Below are 25,439 nucleotides of genomic sequence, written 5' to 3' on the forward strand. Positions count from 1 at the left end.
TAATATCCAGTTTGGTTTCTGTTAAAAGTGCTTTAACTTCATTAGTTAGGTAGTGGTTTTCCTTGTTATAAATTTTTGGCAGTCTTTTTCTGTTCAAATTCCACTGATGCCATTGAAATTTGTTGCCAGTTTCCTCTAATTTATTGTGCCATTTAAGTGTAAAAATAATTTAGAAGTCATTGCTTATAACAAGGATTGCTTGTTCTCTTAGGATGGATGAAGGAAGGCTGAGGTTGTCTGAACATGTGAAAAGGAGGAGTAACTGGGTGATGTACTGTGCAGATTTGAATGTGAAAAGAAAAGTTACTGTGATCAGGTTAAGGAAAATTGGGATGAAGACTCAAGAAGTGACCTTGATGTTATGGGGTTTGAATTCAGGAATCATGTTTTGGACCTAACATCTTGAAAAATCATCAAATGAAGGTAAACACATGCAACACAGGTACACTGATACTCAGAATATGTACAGTATGTGCTGTTTGGGTATTGGTGTTCAGGGATTAAGATCCTGTAGAATATTTTCAGATGAACTGTAGTCTGTGTACTCTCGAATTAGGGAGCTCACTGAGTCTGTATTGTGTATACCATACAAGAGAACATCTTGGGACTTAGTGCCAGGAGGACACAGGTGGTAAGTTGCTTCGTGTCTTTAGTTGTACATGATTTTGATGAAAGTGTAATTTTTAATGAATGAAGCCATTAGAAGTCATGCTGTTGTGTAGAAAACAACAACAATCAGTTGTCTCTCTTGCCTCTTTTTTTCCGTGGTCTATGAAAAGTGATGTGGTGAATCTGTAGCAGCCAACACCAGTAACTTCTTTTGGACAGAGGTCAGAGTCAGGTGTCATCTGCTGCAGGTCCACCAGACTTGAATTTTTTAGGTCCACGAAGAGGTTGGAGAGGTGACAGGGCTTTAGATGCCGACTAAATGTTGGTAACACTCGTACTAGTACAGTATTGAAATACACAGGGTGACCATAATTTTGTTTCGTTGATTTCTTCAATTTACTCCCGTAAGATTCTTCATGATTATCAAATCACCTTTCTCCCCAGGTAAATGGTGGCAGAATTAAGTAATCATCATGATCCTGGCCTCCTCTCCCACCAAAGATTTACAGCAGAAGTGCTTCCAGGGAACAGGTCAGTAAGTCCCTTTCACACATAACTGCATTCACCCCTTTTGCTAAAATGACATGTTTTGTAGTTTTCTGTCTCCAGACAGTTTCATTGAACTTAAGGGAGATGTTTTGATTTGAGGTATTAAACTTAAATATCAACAACCGTTTAACAACTAGAAGTCCTTCAAATGCTAAATTGAATTATTTGGTGGTAGCAGTATGTCAACAGATTGAAGGGGGCTAACTTTACATTACGTACATCAGCACTGCATTCCTAACTTCGTAAACCATTCAGTCTGGTGATATTTTAAATTTTTAGCTCACAGCCACTAGATGATCTTATTCAGCTGTAACACAATGTATGAAGACCGTCTTATTAGTCCAGTTTAAAAATTTTCCTTTGTTGAGTTAAAAAAAGATGCTGATAGCAAGAATGTAATACTGTACTAGTACACTATTACATTCTTGCTATCAGGCATAACCAGGGATTTGGCACCCCTTTTTCCATGTGACAGCATTCAGATTGACGCGATTGGATAGGTATATGTGAAGCTACAGTACGTGGTGGGAACCATTTAGCGCAGGCCTATCAGATGGGTCCAGGATTCTGTGGGCTTGAATGATGAGTGGATGGAAGCACGGCCCATTGAAATAGGAAATATTTGGCTCTCTGGACGCTGCTACTCCTCACCCTGCCCGAGGGTGGGAAAGGAGGTCCGTGTTATGTTGATGTTATCAGGCACCCCTAGTGCAATTCCAAATTTTCCCTTGTACGACAGTTTAGACTTGCTAAATACGTACACACTGTCATGGTAAATACCAGAAACACACAGGCATGTTTAATTTGGGAGAAAGTGATGACAAGGGCCCAGTAAGGGAGAATATTTTATTTGTTACTGGGTTCACGAACCTCATCAAACCCTCGACTAGCCACTAACCTTACACATGTGGACACATTGAGGTAAATATGTGGTTTAGTGTAAACAGCAGCAACACCTTACCATTCTCTTTTTGTTTTTAAAGTTTATTTTCCATATTTTTATGATTATTATTATGGTGGTAAACAATTGCCATAGAGATGGTAAACTTTGTTTACAATCCTTAATAGTGCCAAAGAGATGGACGCCATCTTGTGGTGTGCAGCAGACGTGTGCTGTTGTAGAACGCTATTTTTGGCACGAAATTACTCATCATTGCTGATTTAGCCGGACCTTACCAAAATCTTCATAACTACTCAACCCACTGTATTTCCCACCATATAGTGTGCACCCATCCTACTGTATTTCCCACCATATAATGTGCACTTTTTTCTCCAAATATTTTGCTTTAAATAAGGAAAATGAACATCATGGTCTGTGGTAGGCATACGGGTTGTGACGACTGGTATGAAGGCCACCAGCAGTCAGAAACAAATCGCTCGATGACCTTACTAATTATTAATGAAAATTTCAGTAATATTAGCTTAGATGAGTGTGTTATCATAAATACACAGTAAGTTATGCATACTGCAAGTTAGATATGCACATACACATCAAGGATCAAGTGACTTCACGCTGAGCCCACTGGTAAATTGTAGTAAACAACTGATCGTGTCATGTACGGTGGCAGTGGAAGACTTGTATGTTTGTATATTTCCACTTAATATAAATTATCAGTAATTTAATGCAAAAATATTCTAACCTAACCCATTTTGAAGTGTTTATATTGTTTTCGTTTTTAAAGGCTCCAACATGCTTGCATGTGTCGGCCTTGGTCACCTAATGGCGGCTCTCCATGCTGCACGATCCATTGCAGCCTCCCTGTTCAGTCCCTTAACCCTAAGGTCACACTTAATGACCTCGTCCCATGTCTTTCTCGGTCTACCCCTCATAACCCCACCCCCAATATTAACACTTCTCACCTTCCTCACCCAGCTATCATCCCCCATCCTCTCCACATGTCCAAACCACCTCAATCTACCTCTCCTCATCACAACACCAATACACTCCAGTCCCATCCTACCTCTCAACTCTTCCATTGTAAACCCAGCCCCTCCAGGCCTTGGACGCAGGGACGCACTGCACATCCACCTAATCATTGTCATTTCTGTACGTCTGAGCCGGCGAATGTCTTCCTCCTTCACTGCCCAGGTCTCACTGCCATACAGCATTACACTCCTAACACACGCTGCATACAAAGACCCCTTAGCACGTAGGGAGAGCCCCCTCAATGTCAGGAGAGGCAAGAGCTCCCTGAACTTCTTCCAACCACTTCTCACCCTAGCCACAGAGCTAGCTCCAGCCCCACCTCCAGCACACAACATGTCTCCTAAATAACAAAACTCTTCCACACACTCAAGAGATTCACCAGCAAGTTCAATTCTTTCACGTCTGACGATCTCCACCTGCTCACCCCGGCACGCCGTACACATAAAATCAGCATTATCTCGCAGTCTACCTCTGATACCACTACATCTCTTATGCACCCATTTATCACACACACCGCACAAGATGGAATTACTTCCCACGCCCTTGTGGCAAACTGCACATGGCCACTCTCCCTCGTCTTTGACAGTACCGCCACCAACCCTAGATATCATCACTTTTGTTTTATCTGCATTTACCCTTAAACCCTTTTGCCCCATACCATCTCTCCACTTCCTAAACCTTTCCTCCGCCTCCCTTTCATTCTCTGCAATCAACACCAAATCATCAGCATACAACAACTCCCACGGGAGTCCGTTTCTAAAGTCACGTGAAAGGGCTTCAAGTACCATGATAAACAACATGGGACTCAAGACTGACCCCTGATGCACACCAACATTCACGGAAAACTCATCACTCAAATCTCCATTCACTCTCACCTGGGTGTGAGCACCCACATACATGGCCATAACCACCCTAACCAGCCACTCCTCCAAGCCAAGCTTTCTCATTGCCCACTTCACCACCTCTCTAGGGACTCTGTCAAAGGCCTTTTCCAAATCAACAAAAACAAAATAAAGATCCCTTCTCCTACCAATATATTTTTCCTGAAGCTGTCGAACAATGAATATGGCATCAGTGGTCCCCCTACCTGGCATAAACCCAAACTGCATCTCATCAATATTCACTCTTTCTCTAATCATACCTTCTAAAACTCTCTCCATTACCTTCATTATCTGATCTAAAAGCTTTATACCTCTATAATTCCCTCTTTCCAGGGCATCACCCTTCCCTTTATACACATTTACAATTACACTCTTCAGCCAATCATCTGGGACAACACACTCATAAATAATCCTATTTATCAGGTCAGTGACTAAACTCACCCCTATATCGCCTGAGGCCTTCAACATTTCGGCAGTCAACCCAGACACACCTGCTGCCTTCCCCACCCTCATCCTGCCTATTGCCTCACTCACAGTAGCAGTATCAATCAAAGGCCAAGGGCCAGACACTGGATCTGCTGGCTCCAAACCTTCCCTGTCCCAGTCAAACTCCTCATTCAACAACCGGTTATAATGCTCTCTCCATGCATCTTTAATATCCTCACTGTTCACCACTACCCTTCCTTCATCATTCTTCACACACTGCTCACCTATGATATCCTGATTATCCCTCTTCACCTGACCTGCCACCCTAAATATATTTTTCCTTTCCCCATGATTTAGGTTATCAAGTAATTGTCTCTGTGACTCAGACTTTGCCCTGTATACCTCTCTCCTAGCCCTACGCTTGGCAGCCAAATATTCCTCTTTGCTACCACCCTTCTTCCATTCCCGGAAAAGCCTTCTTTTCTCCTTAATTGCAGCTTCTACACCCTCATCCCACCATGAAGTTACTTTATGTCTTGGTGGTCCTCTTGTCCAGCCGCATGTTACATCAGTAACTCTCAAGAAATTGTTCTTGAGGGCTCTGTACTGTTCATTAACGCCTCTGTCTACAGCTCCCTGTTCAGCCACCACTCTCCTCAACTCGCTATAGAAGGCATCCCTTACTACTTGGTTTTTCAGCTTCCATATTTTCCTCCTAGGTACATAAGTCCTCTTTTTCATCATTTGTTCTTTAAGCACCATATCACAAATCAGTAGTTTGTGCTGCTGCACACACTCCTCACTTCCTATAACTTTAACATCCCTCACTAACCTCCTATCGGCCCTCCTAACCAGAAAATAATCTATCTGACTGCTATTTCCCCCAGACTCATACGTAATTAACCTACTGTCTCTTTTCCTAAAATATGTGTTGCACACAATCATGTCCGTTGCCTCCCCAAACTCGAGTATCCTTTCCCCTTCTGCATTCCTTAGACCATATGCACAGCCCCCATGCACTCCTTCATAACCTTGGGCTGCTTCACCTACATGACCATTTAAGTCCCCTCCCAAAATCACTATCTCATCATCCCGCATACCACCCACTACACGTATTAAATCATCCCAAAATCTATCTTTCTCTGATTCATCCAATCCTGCCTGTGGAGCATATGCCGATATAATCACAGCTATCTTTCTTCCCAACAGAATTTTCACAACCAATATCCTATCGCTTACTCTCAAAACATTCATAACATATTCCACCCATTTCTCCGCAACCATCACACCAACACCTCCATATCCATCTATCCTCCCCTGCCAAAACAACTTATAGCAACAGTCCTTCCCAACAATCTTTCTGGCTGATCCACCCCTGTACCGGACTTCCTGCAAACACGCCACGTCCACCCACCTCCTACTGAATGCCTCAACGACTTCCCCTGCTCTTCCCCTCAAACTTCCCACATTCCATGAACCCACCCTCATCCCCATGGGTGATTTACTGTCCTCAGGCTTGCTTTGAAACCTTTTTTGTTTTGTCATCTTCAGTATTAATAAATGGGGACAGACACAGCACAGGTCCCACTCACCGCACAATCCCACGTCCAGGCAATGGATCTGGGACCCCTAGCCCACCAGCTTACCAGTGGCTGTGGTAGTGGCCTCGGGGCACCCTGCCAGTACAGCTGCAGGGACACCCTCCAAGCGCGTCTTGGCACTGCAACTATCCCGCCATTATACACCCACTGATAGGGCAGCCTCCTGGGACGCTACTCCCAGGTTCGGGCCCCTCTCTATTGGGCGGAAGCGGCAGCCTGGGAACCGCAATGCCCTGTACCCTCTAGCACAGGCCCGAGCCCCATCTCGCCCTGGACCCATGATCTATGCCGGCGGAACCCCCGCCACGCCTCCCCCCAGAAGTCCGCCACTAGGTAGCGGGGGCAAAGTTTTCTGGCCGCATGCCCTTGCTGGCGCCAACCCCTGTAACGTAGTGGGATACGTTGTGTGAAATGTAAAGTGCATGTGGTGTAGTGCATAGATAGTTAGAGGTAATGTTTGGGAGACTATGCTGGTCTACTCTCCATGTTACTGTCACACTGAAAAGGTCAGCAAAGGGGGATGGTTAGATAGCTAGTGAAACAGGAGCTCCAGCTCTCCCTATCACCAGCATTCCCATTCCCCTCGGGAGTACTACCCTGTTCGGCCCGTGCTTGGTTATGATTAAAGTTAATTTAGACAGGGTTAGGTTTGCTTTGGTTTGGGTGTTAGATTAAAATGGTTGTGGTTTGGTTAGTTTGGTTATGGTAAGTTATATTTTTGGTTAGACAGTGTAGGATAGGTAAGGCCAGCATATGAATATGTAAGGTTAGAGATGTCCGTCCATCCATCCAACATCTAATCATATGTTGCCCCAAGAGGAGCGTAGGAGCTCGGGGCTAGGCAAGTTGTTCCTGACATTTAAGATGAGAGTAACCAGCCTCACTCATCCCTGAGTGGGATTATGTGAGCAGTAACTCCAGCCACCCCTTGGATATAAATCTTCACCAGCTCAATCTAATTTGAGCGCCTTAATTACCCACTAAATCACCAGATGCCATAATTTACTTTTATGGTTACCACCCAGCGTGGAAAATGGTTTCCTGGTGTACAGGATACCATTCAGTTTGTTACTTGGTGTAGAGTCACCCATAGGCTGAAGGAACAGGAAAGAATGAAGAAAGAAAGACAAAAGAAGGAGTGTAAAGTCACCCGTGTGGAGAAGGATGAGGAAAGAATGAAGTAAAGAAAAACAGAAGAGGAAGGAAAGAAATGAGGGAGAAGAGGAAAGGGCAAACACTCGAGAGCAGCACTACATCGAGTGAGTGGATGGTGAGCACCCCCACCATTAATAATAAATTTCAGTAGATTTTAGGAAGCCTACCATTGTACTTGATAAATAGACATGAGTGAATCAAGATGATTCATCATCATCATCATCATCATTTTCTGGACCCCCTTTCCCACCCTAGGGCAGGGTGAGGAGTAGCAATATCCAGACAGCCTAAGTTTGCCCAGTCCAATGGGCCACGCTTCCATTCAAGCCCCTGGAATCCTGGCTCTATCTGATATGCCAAAAACGCTCATCACGTTCTGTAGCTTCACATAAACGTATCTGATAGACTCAGTCCGGATGCTGTCACGTTATAAAGGGATGCCAGATCCCTGATCATGCGCTTCTCACAATATTCATCCAGCCAGCTTGATCTCTAGCCAGTCCCCTAGCCTCAAGATGAACACTGATATGAAGAACAAGTAAAAGAATATTGTCAGTAAACAGTTTTTTACCACCATAAAAATTAATAATATAGAACAAGTAAAGAGAATAGAAAGTGAAACAGCGAGGTAATTCTGCTTCTTAAACTAACATGAGGAAGTTTGTGACCTTGATTGGCTGGCTTGGTTATACAAAAGCTGTCAAACCAACATCAGTTCGATACTGCTCCTGTGCTTTTGAAATTGTGTCAGTATTTTATCTGTAATGAAAATGTGTTACAAGTTTATGAAGCACAAAAATGAGCATATAATAATGTGTTACAAGTTTATGAAGCACAAAAACGAGCATTATAATGTAATTGAAAACATAGTACTGTATTAGCATGCATTTGACCCCAAAGTTTGCTGTTCATGACATCAGAGTGCTTGTGACCCCAAAGTTTGCTGTTCATGACATCAGAGTGCTTGTGTAGTGGTTTGTGAAATGCTTTCCATCCCAGCTGTGATGCATACAGTAGGACAATGAAAAGTGAGTCTTCATGCCTTAAAGGTCCTGACCAATGAAAACAGCTCACTCATGTGATGATGATGTAGACTGATGCACCTTGTCAGTGTTTGTGAGTCTTGGGCTTGGCCCAGCTCAGGTGCACGAAAATGATGTTTTTTAACTGAAAAGTGCGCTATAATGACAGGAGTGCTGAGTTTCCTCTTTTGATGTTAATGAAAACTGCAATAACCAAGGGATCACTGTAATTATCAGTGTTTGGGCTTATTGAGATGATGATGAATGGCATTTGGGTGTGGAAAGTGAGAAGTGTGAATGTTGAGGGCAGGGTTGTGAGACGCAGAGAAGAAAAGACCTGGGATGAGGTAATAGAGTTTGACCTCAGGGATAAGGGACTGAATAGGGAGGCTACCAGAGATTAAGCAGCACGTAGAGTCGCCATTAGGTGACAAAGGCCTACATGTAGGCATGTTGAACTCCTTATAAACAATATGATATGATAATATCATTCAGAATCCATGATTTCACATTCCTTTATAACTTCTTCAGGTTGGTTACTGCTGGAGGAATTAAATGTTGCATAGCCTTCATTAACATCTCTGAAAGCCAATTACCATAATACGAGTATGGGGACATACATACCATAAACTTCCTCTGAACTGCATAAAATTATATGTTTAGTAACCAGCATCAACAAGAACTTTTTCAGTGTCTCAGTTACACAGAACTTTTCAGTGTCTCAGTTACACAGAGAGTAGGCCAGCATGCTCTCCAGTACAAATTTCTCTAACTATCTTCACCAAACTACATGCACAGTACACACTACACTTCCTATTCAAAATTTACCAAAAATGGCGTCGTTTTATCAAGCCTCGGAGTCCCCAGGGGGGGGGACCATAAATGCCCCCACCATCTGCCCCTCTCCCGGTGACGACTCAAGGTGCCTGGAACCACTGTCTGACTCTCTTCTTCTTCATTTCTGCAACATTCGCGGCCTTTCCTCTAACTTTCGCTCTGTTGAGCACCACCTCTCCTCCTCTAAACCTCACCTTCTTTTTCTGACAGAGACTCAGCTGTCTGAGGCAACTGACAGCAAACCCTTTTCTGTATCCTCCTACTTTTTCTATACTCATTTCAAAGCCAAAGGTGGCTGTTGTATATATATACGCAACGACTTATCTTGCTCTCGTGTTCCTGATGTTGATTCTTCTGAATTCTCCACACTCTGGCTTCGGCTTTCCTGTCATTCTCTGACTAAATATATCTATGCTGTTTACTTATCCCCCTAATTCTACTGACTATCAAAAATTCTTCAACTATCTTACTTCTACGATGGAACACATTCTATCCATTTCTCCTTTCTCTGAAATCTCCATTCTTGGAGATTTCAATGTTCACTACCACCTTTGGCTCTCCTCTCCTTTCACGGATCCACCTGGTGAACAAGCCTACATCTTTTCTATCCTTAATGACCTAGAGCAGCTTGTACAGCACCCTACCCGTATCCCTGACTGTCTTGGAGAGAGCTCCAACATACTTGACCTCTTCCTCACAACTAATCCTTCTGCTTACTCTGTTAATCTTTTCTCTCCGTTGGGTTCCTCCGATCACAACCTTATTACCTTAACCTGTCCTATCACTCCGGTACAGCCTGTGGACCCTCCAGGGAAACGTCGTCTGTGGCATTTTGGAGCCGCAGACTGGGAGGCCCTCAGGCAGAACTTCTTTGATTTTCCCTGGAATGATTATTGCTTTCATGGCCGTGAGCCATCTGAGTGTGCCTTGCGCATTACGGAGGTTATTCTCTCGGGCATGGAAGCATACATTCCTCTCTCATATCCTTTGACTAATGCAAGAAAGCCTTGGTTTAATCACGCTTGTTCTAATGCTGTCCGCAACAAGGAGAGGGCCTACAAAAGGTACCGGAGCCAACCCACCCCTGAATCACATCATCTTTACGTTTCTGCCCGGAATTGTGCTAAGTCTGTTCTTCACTCTACTAAAAATAATTTCATCCATACTAAATGCTCTCAACTCTCCAACTCGAATTCTTCCCGCTCCTTCTGGCATCTTGCCAGAAATCTTTCTAACAACTTTACCTCATCATCCTTCCCTCCTCTTTTCTACTCTGATGGTTCTGTAGCTATTTCTTCTACTGATAAAGCAGATCTCTTCGAACAGACTTTCTCCTTCAATTCTACCTTAGACGATTCCGGTGCTGTTCCTCCATCACTTCCCCCCTCTGACTTCCTCATGGCTGACATTAAAATTTCTTCAGTTGATGTATTTTCTGCCATCACTGGCCTCAGTACTAACAAGGCATATGGGCCTGATGGGGTCCCTCCTGTTGTTCTCAAGAACTGTGCTTCTGTGCTTACACCCTGCCTAGGCAAACTCTTTCGTCTTTGTCTGTCAACTTGTACCTTTCCTTCTTGCTGGAAGTTTGCTCTCATTCAGCCAGTCCCAAAGAAGGGTGACCACTCCCAACCCTCCAACTATCGTCCAATTGCTTTAACATCCTGTATTTCAAAAGTTTTCGAGTCAATTCTTAATAGAAAAATTTTAAGGCATCTTTCCTATCACAACCTTCTTTCCGATCGTCAGTATGGGTTCCGTCAGGGACGCTCCACTGGCGATCTTCTCACCTACCTTTCAGACTCCTGGTCTTCCTCCTTTCGGGACTTTGGCGAAAGCTTTGCCATTGCACTTGACATCTCAAAGGCTTTCGATCGAGTCTGGCATAAATCTTTAATTTCCAAACTGCCCTCCTATGGTTTCTATCCTTCTATCTGTGCCTTCATCGCTAGCTTCCTTTCTGGTCGTTCTATAGCCGCTGTTGTAGACGGCCATCGTTCTTCTCCTAGATCTATCAACAGTGGTGTTCCTCAGGGCTCTGTCCTATCACCAACTCTCTTCCTTTTATTCATCAGTGATCTTCTAAGCTGTACATCTAACCCTATCCACTCATACGCTGATGACTCCACCCTTCACCTTTCCATTCGGTTCCCGCAACGCCCATCTCAACAGTTACTTCAACAAACAAGGGATGAGGCTATGGCACACCTAATGTCTGACTTGGCTCGTATCTCTGACTGGGGTAAAAATAATATGGTTGTCTTTAATGCATCTAAGACTCAGTTCTTACACCTATCAACCTGACAAAATCTTCCACAGGTATACCCACTAATGTTTAATAATATTCAGCTTAATCCTGCATCATCCTTGAACATGCTTGGGGTTTCATTTACTCGGGACTTATCTTGGAAAGATCATATTACATCTCTTGTAAAATCTGCTTCCAAGAGATTGGGTGTGCTAAGCCGACTCCGCTCTTTCTTTACCCCTGCACAATTGTTGACTCTATACAGGGGTTTTATCCGCCCCTGTGTGGAGTACAACTCTCATGTGTGGGGAGGCTCCCCACATACAGCTCTTCTCAATAGGGTGGAGTCAAAGGCTTTTCGTCTCATTAACTCTCCTCCTCTTACTGACTCCCTTCAACCTCTGTCTCTTCGCCGCACTGTTGCATCTTTATCTCTTTTCTATCGCTACTTTAATGGTCACTGCTCCTCTGAACTGTCTGCTTGCATTCCTCCACCTCTACACGGGCACGTAGCACCCGTCTGGCAGCAAACTCCCATCCTTTTTCTGTCCAACTCTCTAATGCAAGAGTTAACCGTTACTCCCAGTCTTTCATTTATGCAACAGGTCAGCTCTGGAACTGTCTCCCTCTGTCTGTATTTCCTGCTGCCTATGATCTCCAGTCTTTCAAACGCAGTGTGTCCAGGCATCTCAAAATGATCGGATCTTGAATTTGGCTTTATATTGTATTTTGTTTTTCTCTTGGAGGGAACTGTTACTGCGGGCTCATGGCCTTTGGTTCCTTCTTCCTCGCATTAAAAAAAAAAAAAAAAATCAGACTGAAGGGGTTGAAGCAGTACTTTATTTAGTATGTTGTTTCTTTCCAGTGATGCTCCTTATTGATAAGAATTGCCGAGTGATTGATACTTGACGCTAGATTCAGATCTGATGGAAATGAAGTTGATGAATAGTACACTTGTTACTTTGCACTATTAACATTCGTTTCACTTTCAGACTGCAAGTTAAATTGACAGGAGAGGATGAAACCACACCTGGTGTGCATGTAAGTACTGTATAGGGTTTTGTTACCCGTTACCAGGCATTTACGTTTGTTGTGACATCTTACTGGCTCCTTCATTAATCAGTGCTCATGTTAAATGATAAGATTTTTGCTCTTTATGTACAAAAATTATAATAATTATTTTGTGATGATCCACATTTATAGGAATTGCCGACTGACCGACATTTGAAGCTAAATCAAATCTGAATGAAATATTTAACTAATGCTTTGTACACTTGTTATCATGTGCTGTCTACACGTCATTTGTTTAACTTTCAGATCGTGCGTTTTATTGGCAAGGCATCTCTCTGTTTACCATGTCAAGTGAGTAGAGAATTAAGTTTTTACATACAGTATACGGTACTTACTTTGTCTAGTATTTTACTTTTTTTTTTCAATCATCATTATTCGGTAAATACAAATAATACAAAACCAGTGGTATCTAAGGCTGGTGGTGGTACGCTCAAAGTGGGGGAGTTGCCATGTGCGATTTGCCACGGGGGCATTGGAAGTAATTCCATCTTGTGCCATGTTGGTGGTAAGTGGGTGCATAAAAGATGTAGTGGTATTGGAGGTGGACTGTGAGTTAATTCTGATTTCATGTGTACGGTGTGTTGGGGAGAGCATGTGGAGATTGTCAGGTATGAAAGGATTGATCTTGCTGATGAGTCTCTTGAGTGTGTGGAATAGTTTTGTTATTTGGGAGACATTATGTGCTGGAGGTGGGGCTGGAGCTAGCTTTGTGGCTAGAGTGAGGAGTGGATTGAAGAAGTTCAGGGGGCTGTTACCTTTCCTGACATTGAGAGGGCTCTTCCTCCATGCTAAGAGATCTTTATATGCGGCATGTGTTAGGAGATTGTTGGGCGTGAAAGGATTGATCTTGCAGATGAGTTTCTTGAGTATGTGGAAGAGTTTTGTTGTTTGGGAGATGTGCTGGAGGTGGGGCTGGAGCTAGTTTTCAGGCTAGAGTGAGGAGTGGATGGAAGAAGTTTGGGGAGCTGTTACCTTTCCTGACATTGCGAGGGCCCTCCCTCCATGCTAAGGGATCTTTGTATGCGGCATGTTAGGAGTGTAGTGCAGTATGGTAGTGAGACCTAGGCAGTAAAGGAAGAGGATATTCACAGGCTTAAACGTACATAAATGACATGATTAGGTGGCTGTGCAGTGTGTCCTTGAGTGCAAGGCCTGGGGGGGCTAGGTTTAAGATGGACGAGTTGAGAGGTGGGATGGGACTGGAGTGTATTGATGTTGTGATGAGAGGTAGATTGATTTGGTTTGGGCATGTCGAGAGGATGGGGGATGATAGCTGGGTGCAGAAAGTGAGAAGTGTTATTGTTGGGGGTAGGGTGGGGTTGCGTGAGGTACACTGAAAAAGACCTGGGATGAAGTCATTGAGCATGACCTTAGGGATAAAGGACTGAATAGGGAAGCTGCCAGAGATTGAGCAGCATGGAGAGCCACCATTAGGTGACCAAGGCTGATGCATGCAAGCATGTTGGAACCTTTATTAAACGAAACATAACAAGTACAGTATTCAGGTTGTATCACTAAAATGCATCAGAGTTTGTAGAATTGCAACAGAAATTAAGACTAAGCAATTCTTGGGTTGAGCTGCAATTTACCTCACAATGCATAGTGGGTTACTGGTATCACTTGAATCATTCTAATATTTTATTTTTTTTTGTTTTTTTATTTGGATTATTTTGGTATAAATAGGGTGCTAGATTATATATAGCACTGTTTTTGCCATATTTTATTGCTGCTCACATTAATCACTGGTCGTGTTATCACTTTACTAAACACTCACACTGTACTGTACAGGAAATGCAAAAATTGCTTTTCATGTGATGATCCTCATTGATAGGAATTGCCGGCTGATCGATACTTGAAGCTAGAATTGAATCTGACAAAAATATTAACTTAATTTGGATATTTGCCATACTGCACAGACTAATGTTACCATTTGTTTCAGACTGCTTGGTTGTATACACAGTACACCTTGTGATGGAATCATGGCAGGTGAGGAATTAATTTATATTCTGAATGTAGTTGTCATACATAGTAGTTTGCTGCCTCCTGCATTCATCACTGCCCATATTTAAACACATGCAGTATTGGCCAAGAAAATTTGCATACCCATATTACAGAAATTATTGAAGCTTTTATGATGGTGGGGGCGCTCACCATCCACTCACTCGATGTAGTGCTGCCCTTGGGTGTCTGCCCTTTCCTCTCCATCCTTCTTTCCTTCCATTCTCTTCTGTCTTTCTTTCCTTCATGCTTTCCTTGCCCTTCTGCCTACAGGTGACTTTACACTCCCTCTTCTGTCTTTCTTTCCTTCATTCTTTCCACTTCCTTCAGCCTGTGGGTGACTCTACACTGAGTGACAAGCCAAATGGTTTCCTGTGCACCAGGAAACCATTTACTGTGCTGGGTGGTAACCATATAACCAAATTTTGGTGCCTGGTGGTTTAGTGGGTAATTATTGCGCTCCAGTCGGATTGAGCCGGTGAAGGTTTATATCCAAAGGGTGGTTGGGGTTTATTGCTCATGTAATGCCACTCAGGGATGAGTGAGGCTGGTCACTTTCATCTTAAATGTCGGGACCAACTGCCTAGCCCTGGGCTCCTACGCTCCTCATGGAGCAGTGTAGGATTGGATGATGGATGGATGGATTTTATGATTATCCTTATTGATGGAATGGCTGACTAACTGATACATGAAGCTAGACTCAGATCTGAAAAAATTTTATACATACATTTGTTTACTCGTACAATGCTGTCATTTGTCTATCTTTAAGGTTGCCTAGTTTATTGGCCAACAAGCTCAGTGGAACTGTACCAGGTGAGAAAGTAATTCATTCTCAGAATTTAGTTATATTTCTCACAATTTGACTTTCTTGTGTTTTGAGCTTTTCCTGTAAAATTCTAAGTCATTTTTTCATTGCTATATGGTGTTTCTTCTCACTTCCTACCGGTATCTGGTGGATGGCTTAGTGAGCTGGGGGAGAACCCTGTTTAATATCAGTGTTTTGTTCTAGTTTGTAGGTGGGGGCACGCACCATCCACTCACTCGATGTAGTGCTGCTCTTGGGTGTCTGCCCATTCCTCTCCTCCGTCCTTCTTTCCTTCCATCCTCTTCTGTCTTTCCTTCATTCTTTCCTCATCCTTCTGCCTACAGGTGACTTTACACTCTCTCCTCTGTCTTTCTTTCCTTCATTTTTTCCTCCTCCTCCTCCTGCCTGTGGGTGACTCTACACTGAGTGACAAGCCAAATGATTTTCTGTACACCAGGAAACCATTTACTACGCTGGGTGGTAACCATATAGCCAAATTTTGGTGCCTGGTGGTTTAGTGGATAATTATTGTGCTCCAGTCGGATTGAGCCGGTGAAGGTTTATGTCCAAGGGATGGTTGGAGTTTATTGCACATTAATGCCACTTAGGGATGAGTGAGGCTGGTCACTCTCATCTTAAATGTCAGGACCAACTTGCCTAGCCCCGGGCTGCTACGCTTCTCATGGGACAATGTAGGATTGGATGATAGATGGATGGATGAGTTGTCGTACACAGTATTTTACTTCCCCCAGCATTCATCACTGCCCAAATTTAAGCACATACAGTATTGGCCAAGAAAATTTGCTTACCCATATTACAGAAATTGCTGAAGCTACAGTAAACCCTCGATGCTCGTGGATTTTTCACTCTGATGATAAATAATAATGAACAGAGAAATAAGATGAAAAAATGTGGAGTTTGAATGGTGTGCGCCTATGTACATCACACATCAATCATGACTCATCATACTTAACTGCATTTTCAATAATTAATATTCCTACAGATAGGTGAGTTGAGAATGTATTGTACATTGATGAGAATACTGTATGTTGACATTACTGTACTGTATGGTATTTTTAAAACCTTTTATTGTACAGTTTATTGTATTTTGAATTATGTTCATGCATAATCATTTGTCATTATCATAAAGGCATCAGAAACCTTCTTTATCATGAAGGCATATTTTTAGTAACTAATTTGATGCTTGTGGATTTTCCATTCTCACGGGGGTCTCTATTCCCTAACCCTTGTGAGCATCAAGAGTTTACTGTATTATCGTGACCCCTATAGACAGGAATTGCCGAGTGATAGATGAAGCTAGACTCAGATCTGAAAAAAAGTTATTCATACATTTATTTACTCATACAATGTTGACATTTGTCTGTCTTTCAGATTGCCTGGTTTATTGGCCAACAAGCTCAGTGGAACTACCAGGTGGGAAAGTAAGTCATTCTTGGAATATAGTTATTTTACAAACAAGTTGACTTTCTCCTGTTTTGATCCTTTCCTATAAAATTCTAAGTCAATTTTTCATTCCTGTATGGTATTCCTTCTCACTTCCTACCAGTATCTGCTGAATGGCTTGGTGAGCTGGGGAAAAACCTTTTATTCTAGTAGTTTTGTGACACAGGAGCTGCCTGTCATGGGCCAAGTGTCCTACTGCAGTTTTCTATGTTTATCACATCTTGCATTTTCAGTTAAGAAAAGCAAAACATACAAAATTCCAAAAGAATACTTTTGTGATTGTTTTTGTTCTCTTATAGTGCCTTGTATTTTTATCATCATTCATGTGTTATATTTTTACTAAATCTATATACTTTACACAAAATATTTTAAATATTGTGATGATCTTCATTGATAGGAATTGCCGACTGACCGATACTTGAAGCTAAATCAAATCTGAGTGAAATATTTAGCTAAGAATTTGTATATTTGTCATCATGTACTGACCAGATGTTTTTTGTTGAACTTCCAGACTGTGTTTTATTGGCGAGGCATCTTTTGGTTCAACCATGCCAAGTGAGTAGAAAATTCAATTTCTGAATACAGTGTACAGTACTCACTTTGCATAGTGTTTTGCTGCCTTTTTTCATTCATTGTTATTCAGTTTGTATCACCAAAATGCATTAGACTGTAAAGGATTGCAATAGAAATTGTAACTTATATATACTGGTAGTCAGTTTTTGAGCTGAACTGCGATTTCCCTCACTCGATGCCCTGTAGGTGACTGTGATATTCCCCCCCCCCCCTCGCTGTATTGATCAGTGCTCGTGTTATCACTACTAAACCCTTTTACATGTAGTGGTTGGTCATTGTTAAATACAGTAAAATCTCTTTAAGTTGGAATAATTGGGGCAAAATCTCTTTAAGTTGGAATAATTGGGGCTGAGGCCATATTGACGTATTGAAAGTGTGAAGCCTCCTGACTAACCAGAAAAAAAAAATCTCTCACCATATTTGCAGAGGATGTAATTCAAGCATGAGGAGGGCCTGTTGGTAGGATATAGAGGTGTTATGGGGGCACATGATCACTTCTGTGCAATATTTTCTAACCATAATCACAATTGCACCACTTTACACATTGTACTGTATATAGGCCTTAAGAACAGTGTTACACTTTATATACGGTCCTTAATCTCTTCTGTAAAGCACTATTGTACTCAAAATTAATCACTATCTGGGTCACTCCAGAAGATTTGTGCAGGCATCTCTGAGGACACACTGCTTAGGAGGCTGCATGTTGATTCTCTTGGCCCTCACGTGCTAAAACATGGTGAACTTAGTGTCATGCCGAGATTGGGTTTCCATTAGACAACATTTTATGACGGGAGTTTTTTAATCAACGAATAATGTATGCCATGCCAATTTAGGCGTAATCCCTGCTAGAAGGGGTCTGACACATGAAAGTTTTGCAGATTCAGTCCATCTTAAGGTTAGAACCGAATTAGTGGGGTTTTGTAGCCAATATTCTTGTTGTACAGTATGTGCAAAGCTTGAATTATACAGGACTTGGCCAGGTTGGCATAGTGGCACAGCCTGCCTTGGTTAAGTTGTATGATAATCTGCCCTGCCATTGGAGCGTGAGGGAAATATCTTAGCCCTCTTTTTAGGTCAATGCAGGGCGCTGAGCCAGAAATCGAGTTATCTAGGTCCAGTGTTTCTTTAGGAAGGACCCAGACAACTGTATATCTGCCTCTGCATTGTGCACTTCCCGTCCTCAGTGGGGTTTATCATGGTCATTTTCCCAGTCAGCCTCTCAGCATAACGAAAACAGTTTAGTTAAAGGCAGCTCAAGTTGCACTCCACTACGTCGTGGTGGTACTAAGTGGTGTGTTGTCCATCAGTCATCTGTTCATAATACAGATTAGTGCTCCCATGTTCTGCAACAACAGACCGAGTATCCTAACCTTTAGATACAGTACTGTACAATAAATGCAAAAGTTTTTTTTCATGTGATGGTCCTCATTGATAGGAATTGCCGGCTGATCGATACTTGAAGCTAGAATTGAATCTGACAAATATTTACTTACCGGTAATTTTTATATTTGTCATTTTGCATAAACTAATGTTATCATTTGTTTCAGAATGTTTGGTTGTTTAGGCAACAGTGCTTGTGATGGAACCATGGCAGGTGAGAAAGTAATTTATATTCGGAATGTAGTTGTTTTACACAGTACTTTGCTTCCCCCAGCATTCATCACTGCCCAAATTTAAGCACATACAGTGTTGGCCAAGAATATTTGCATACCCATATAGCAGAAATTGCTGAAGCTATTATGGTGATCCCTATTGATAGGAATTGCTGACTGATATTTGAAGCTAGACTCAGATCTAAAAAAGTCATTAGTACATTTGTTTACTTGTTTGTCTGTCTTGATTGCCTGGTTAATTGGCCAACAAGCTTAGTGGAGCTATACTTGGTGAGAAAGTAATTCATTCCTTGAATATAGTTATTTTACACACAATTTGACTTTCTCCTGTTTTGATCTTTCCTATAAAATTCTAAGTTCGTTCTTCATTGCTGGATGGTGTTCCTTCTCACTTCCTACCAGTATCTGCTGGATGGCCTGGTGAGCTGGAGGAGAACCCTTTTTATTCTAGTAGTTTAGTGACACACAGGAGCTGCCTATCATGGGCCAAGTGTCCTACAGCAGTTTTCTTTGTTAATCACAATTTGCATTTTAAGTAAATATAACAAAACATGTAAAATTCCAAAAGAAGAATACTTTTTTGATTGCTTTTGTTCTCTTAATTTATTGTCTTGTATTTTGATCGTAACTCAGATGTTATAATTTTACTAAACCATTGTACATTACAAAAAGTACACAAACTGTTTTAAATGTTGTGGTGATCCTCATTGATAGGAATTGCTGACTGACTGATATTTGAAGCTAGATTTGAAAACTGATGGAAATTCTAAACGTTGATATCCCACTCTGCATAGTTGATGATGTTTGTTTCAGACTGCTTGGTTTGTTGGCAAGAGCACTGTCAGTGGTACTGTGTCAGGTGAGATAGTTATTCATATTATTTCAGTACGGTTTCCTGTACGCCAGGAAACCATTTACTACGCTGGGTGGTAACCATATAGCCAAATTATGACGCCTGGTGGTTTAGTGGTTAATTAGGGCGTTCCAATTGGATTGAGCACTTGCAGGATTTTATCCAAAGGGTGGTTGGGGTGAGGTTGGTATCTCATTTTAAATGTCAGGACTAACTTGCCTAGCCTTGGGCTCCTTTGCTCCTCATGGGGAAACACTAGATTAGGTGGTGGTGGTGATGATGTTTTTTATATTTTTTTTAAGTCTGACTCAGGGCATAGGCTTCACAACCTGTTCCCAAGGCCCAGTAGTCCTCCTTCAAACTATACACCTCCACGTCACCACTTCAGTGCTAACACCGACCGTCCATATTGAGTACATGCTGGGGCTGTCTCATACATGACTATAGTCGTGGTGCACAACTCTGAAGTTGTCATTATCGTCCTCTGGCAACCTACCCATCAAGAGTGCGTCCGATTTCGTGTACGTTATGCGTGTGATTCATGTAGACCATAATATGTTCGTGTATACTGTAATAATTTTCATGTATAATATATTTATGTATAATAGTATGATTCCTGTATACTATGATACGAAATCGGACGCACTGTTAAAAGGTAGGTTGTCAGGGTACGGTAATGACAACCTCAGAGTCGTGCGCCGCGACTATAGTGTATTGGTATTAGCATGGGGTATTTTTACATGGTGGATGGCCTTCTGATAGATCAATAAAGTCTGCTTTTGATATTCAAATCCTTAAACTGTTCCTAGCCCCCGCTGTTATATAAACCTGGATCCACTGGGTGGCCACCTCTCTACCAATTCAGCTAGTTCAGATTTCTGAATATTGTTTACTTGACATTAACATGCAAAGTCCTGTGTATTATCTCAAAGGGATGGATTCAGAGAGAGGAGTAGGAGTTCATAAAAGTAGAAGTGCCATAGGAACACATTGCCCAATGAGTTGGGTGATAGACCAATACGTTAATCATTTTTCAGCCATCAGAATTCATGGCTTCATCTTGCAGATGAATCCCCCCCCCCCCTTATACATTAATATGTCTGTGGCATAGAACTGTGCTGTTGACTATCAAGAAAAAGAAGTCATTTGCATTTCCATACATCATTATTAACCCGCCCCATCCCGACCACTTTTCCACCACTGACTCCCCCCAGTCCCGACCATTTTTGGAAAAATTTTTTTTTGCTCAAACCTCCGCTTTTGGTGAGAAACATCGGAAATTCATAGAGAAATCGCTCACCTGATGTTTAAAAAACTCGATCCAGATAGCAGTACCTCCTTACCTTACTGGGTTTTCTAACAGGCTGGCACCAAAGAAAACAAGTTCTGTGGGAGGGTAACTATTTCACACCACTCATAAACAGTATTTATTTATTTACTTACGAATTTATATGTAGTACGAGAGTATATAGGTTTTCAAGCAGTAATATAGGCATTATAAGCATTGTTTCTCTCACTAACTCATTACCATACCTGACATTTTTTTGCCACATTACCTGATCATCATTTCAGACTGTTTCTTCCTCTAATGCAATGTAAAGTTTGTCCTCCACATTGTCATCGATTGGGGAATCACTCTGGCCCTGAATTTCGTACCGTGGCATGACATGGCTTTACTGGCCAGGTCACTGATAACAGGTGAATTGCTGAGACAATGGCATGCAGGGGGGGGGAGGTCATGCTTGGTAAGGCATTGTCCCTGCCTGGCATCTTGCAGAGGAAGGTGTCCCGTGTATACGTACCAAAAATCACTCGCGAATATTGAAAATTGTGCAAATTAGGGACCTTGCAATTGATTCATGTTTATGTACATCGACGGGATTGGCAGTGACAAAACGTGTGGACGTTAATTCACGTCGACGGGACGCCGTGGGTTAAATACTGGATGATGAATGTACTGTAAACTCTCAATTATCTGGTGTAATTCAGCCAAGCCCTACGCTGGTTAAAGCAAAATGCCAGATGTTGCATAGTACTCCCCTCCCCCCATTGGCTGAACATTCAGCATTGAGCCAGGTGTTGTTTTACCATCCTTCTTGACCCTGTATCCTAAAAGTGCCTACAGTATTATCCATGAATAAAAGATTAAAGTGAAGCATAAAGTACAATACTGTATTGATACAGTACACTCTGATTTCTGCACAGAGATGAAAGGAGGGGGGTGGGTGAAACGAGCTACACCTGCCTCTACCCCAACTCCCAACCCTCCTGCATACCTCTACCCCCAACTCCCAACCCTCCCACATATCCCTACCCCCAACTTTCCAACACTCTCACATACTCCTACCCCCAACTCCCAACCCTCCCTCATACCCCTACTCCCCAACTCCCAACCCTCCCTCATACCCCTACTCCCAACCCTCCCCCACCTGTCATTCTTAGTTTGCAGTAACATCTCAAGCAAACTGTGTACTTAAACTCTTGGTCACACTACCTTTACACCAGCACAAAACACTAGGTTATGTAATAATATATAACTATCAACAGCTGCAGTAAGAAATAAATGCAGTACAGTATAACATTGAGACAAATAATATCGTAAACAACAGCCACCCCAGGCCTTGTATGTTGGGCTTGCTGTTTTTTTTGTTTGTGCACACACACACACACACACAGCATGTGCACGTGTGTGTGTGTTTAAACAGTGAACCCATGCATGAGGCCTGGGGTGACCGTTGTTTATGATATTGTTTCAATCAGCATTATACTCTTATTCATTAGTTAGCTGCAGCATGTTGCTAGTTAACTATTATTACATGTCCTAGTGTTTTATGCTTTTGTAACAGTAGTGTGACCAAGAGTTTAAGTATGAAATCATCTTGAGATGTAACTGCCAGTTAAGAATGACAGGTGGGGAAGTAGGGGTATGTGGGAGGGTTAGGAGCTGGAGTAGAAGCGGGTGGAGCTCATTTTGTCTGCCTCCCTCTCTTCCCTGGGTATACAGGGGTAGGAAGGAAGCATCCCTGAGCTGAAATTAGTGCTTGTGAGTGTACATATAGTACAGTAATCCAGTACATAATATAATCATTATCCTACTCAGTGGTGGCACTGCCCCAAAAGCACAAACTCAGCCATCACAAAGAATTAGGGTACATTTCACAGCACTAAAGCAATGAGCAAGGCACAGTGTGGGGTAGGGCAATGGTTGGCTTGGCATGTCGGGTGGGCTGCTCTGGAATGCATTGTGATTGGCTGGTGTGTGTTGTTGTGCCTGTGGGCTGATTGGATCCCGTGTCAGAGCCAGATGATACACAGTACCACTGATTGCTCCTGTTTGGGTGCAGGATATTGTAACAACAGATAATTGAGAATTTACAATAATACAGCCCATCGTTAGGTAAGGGCAAAAAATGGGCAGATTGATGTTGAAAGGTGATAGGAATGGCTTCCTTGATTTGTTATTAGACCAGTGCTTATTCCTACATAAAGATATATTGATTATTTATGATTAAAAATGAAGCATTAGTTTTATCATTATCGGCCCAACCCTCATTCTAACATAAAGATAGGGAAAGGTTGATGTAATAGTTTGGTGAACATTTGTGTATGCTTTGACTGTCAGTCACTTTTTTAATCAGTCTTCTGTTTGTTCCAGTGGTTACTGTACACCAAGGCTATTCACCTAGCAGCCTGTGGGCCAGATCTGGCCCTCGAGTCATTTTTGTTAGACCCTTTGACCGACTCAGAAGAATGAAAATAAAATAAACAAGGATATAACAAAGTTTTGCACTTTCCTTTTCTTTTATGTATGTACCTGAAAATGTAAGCACAATAATATATGAATTTTTTGTTTCTTTTTGTGTGTATGGTGTCTACATTGAGGGAAAAAATACAGGTAAAATAATGTATGGTCCCTTTGTTCATTTGAGTTTCATAATTCGACCCTACTTCTACTGTAGAGTAGTTGAATGACCTTGCTGTATGCCCTTTGGATCATCAGAAGCAGAATTATTTTGATGCTGCCTGTAGGAAAGATCATAACAGTTTCCTGTGGAATTGTCCATCTACAGACCCTTGATTCTGGAGGTTATGATGGGTGACCCGAACAATAACTTTCATCATCCTTAGTTAACCTATTTTTGGTTAACCATTTCACTCTGATGATGTGCTTATGTAGTTAATTGTTGCCACTACCTGACAACTGTATTCAGAGTAGGAAAGACCTCTTGTGGTGAAAGGTTATGAGGGCTGTATCTAACCCCTCATGTCTAATAGTCTCCCAGGCTGAATAAAGTCATCAAGGGACAGCAGGACTATCCATCCATCTATCCATCATCCAATCCTATGTTGCCCCATGAGAAGCGTAGGAACCCGGGGTGAATCAAGCTGGTCCTGACATAATATGGAAGTGACTCGCCTCACTCATCTCTGAGTGACGTTATGTAAGCAGTAAACCCCAACCATTCTTTGGATATAAACCTACACTGGCTTATTCCGATTGGAGCATCTTAATTATCCACTAAACCACCAGGTGCCATAATTTGGTTATATGGTTGCCAACTTACCACACAGCAAAGTAAATGGTTTCCTTGTGTACAGGAAACTGTTTGGCATGTCACTCGGTGGAGAGTCACTCAAAGGCTGAAGGAAGAGGAAAGAATGAAGGGTAGCAAGACTAGTTAAAAATATGCCCTCTAACAGTGCAATAATACCATTAACCACATTTGTTTTAAGCATCATCCCTGTTCATTGTTGGGAATTTTCAGACAGTATGACTGTGACAGAATAGTTTTCAGGCTACTTTATTCTTGAAACACAAATATTATCTATACTGGTGGATAGGGTCCAGTATAGAGAAAGAGACGTACTAGTAAAAAGTGTAAGTGAAAACTAGTTAAGTGAAACCTTTTTTCTGGGGGGGGGGGGGTGCCAGGCTGTCCTGGGAGTTGACGCATTAACTTCAGGAGGTTATTCTTGAGCTAGTTTTGGGGGAGGGGGAGGCCAACCAACCCTCCCTAAGGAAGGCCACGGCTGAGACCGGGCTTTCCCACAGAGCTCTCGAGAAGTGTATGTTGTGTTGTTGGTGCAGGTGATTGTGTGTACTGCAGTCTTCCATAATGTGCTTAATATTAAGTATGGGGTGCTGTGTTGCATCCTGGACAGGCATCAGTGACAGAGTCATCCAGCTTCTTCTGATAACTCAAGAGGGCTGGATGATGCCCACATCTCATCCTGGTCAGGTGGACCCTATCCTCATGAGGAAGGAAGGATTTAGAAGGGTGGATATGGTAGGTGGTGGTGACCATCATCCACTCACTTGATGTAGTGCTGCCTACTTCTTCCTTAGCCTTGATCATTTTCTGTGCCTGCCCTCCTCTCTTCCTGTTTCTCCCATCTTTCCTGTCATTTCTTATTGCTTTTCTTTCTTTTACAGGTAGCTTTACATTGAGTGACAAGCCAAATAGTTTCCTGTAAGCCAAGAAACCATTTACAATGCTGGGTGGTAACCCTATGACCAAATCATACGTGCTCCCTTCGTGTCAACAAGTGGGTTGGTGGAGGGTTAGTGCCTCTCCCTATAAAACAAAGTCAAATGACCACCCCTTATGGGATTATAGCATCTGGCAATAGACAGATAGATAGATATCAGGAGGCCATGCATGCAGCTGTGGGTTGTCTTTGACTGAATGGAGCGCCGAGTAATAATTTTGAGCATGGATATACTTCTGGAAGCTGGTTGGAGGCAGGTGAGGGATGACTGTGTTTGTCTATGATATCTTGTGTGGGTGTTGTTTTGATGTTCCTTG

General features: G+C 42.3%; 1 protein-coding gene across 1 annotated transcript; it reads left to right on the forward strand.

The window, feature by feature from the left end:
- LOC145396061 (uncharacterized) lies at positions 1–23,404 on the forward strand. The gene is made up of 9 exons (XM_080269525.1): positions 1–631; positions 1,054–1,140; positions 12,248–12,296; positions 12,573–12,617; positions 14,266–14,312; positions 16,522–16,571; positions 17,105–17,148; positions 18,714–18,760; positions 23,288–23,404. Exons 3-9 carry the CDS (start codon positions 12,274–12,276, stop codon positions 23,395–23,397), a joined length of 366 nt encoding a protein of 121 aa, XP_080125651.1. The 5' UTR covers positions 1–631; positions 1,054–1,140; positions 12,248–12,273; the 3' UTR covers positions 23,398–23,404.
- The last annotated feature ends 2,035 nt before the right edge of the window (positions 23,405–25,439 follow it).

This window comes from Coenobita brevimanus, chromosome 34 (genome assembly GCF_032717465.1).
Source record: "Coenobita brevimanus isolate Jiangsu-jjx chromosome 34, ASM3271746v2, whole genome shotgun sequence".
In the NCBI taxonomy this organism is placed as follows: Eukaryota; Metazoa; Arthropoda; class Malacostraca; order Decapoda; family Coenobitidae; genus Coenobita; species Coenobita brevimanus.

Bases quoted from the DNA above. Each gene is read 5' to 3' on its own strand.
- LOC145396061 (XM_080269525.1), top strand. From the start codon at position 12,274: ATGAAACCACACCTGGTGTGCAT. The intron at 17,149-18,713 runs GTGAGTAGAAAA...CATTTGTTTCAG, and splicing joins TTTTGGTTCAACCATGCCAA to AATGTTTGGTTGTTTAGGCA. The intron at 18,761-23,287 runs GTGAGAAAGTAA...TGTTTGTTCCAG, and splicing joins TTGTGATGGAACCATGGCAG to TGGTTACTGTACACCAAGGC.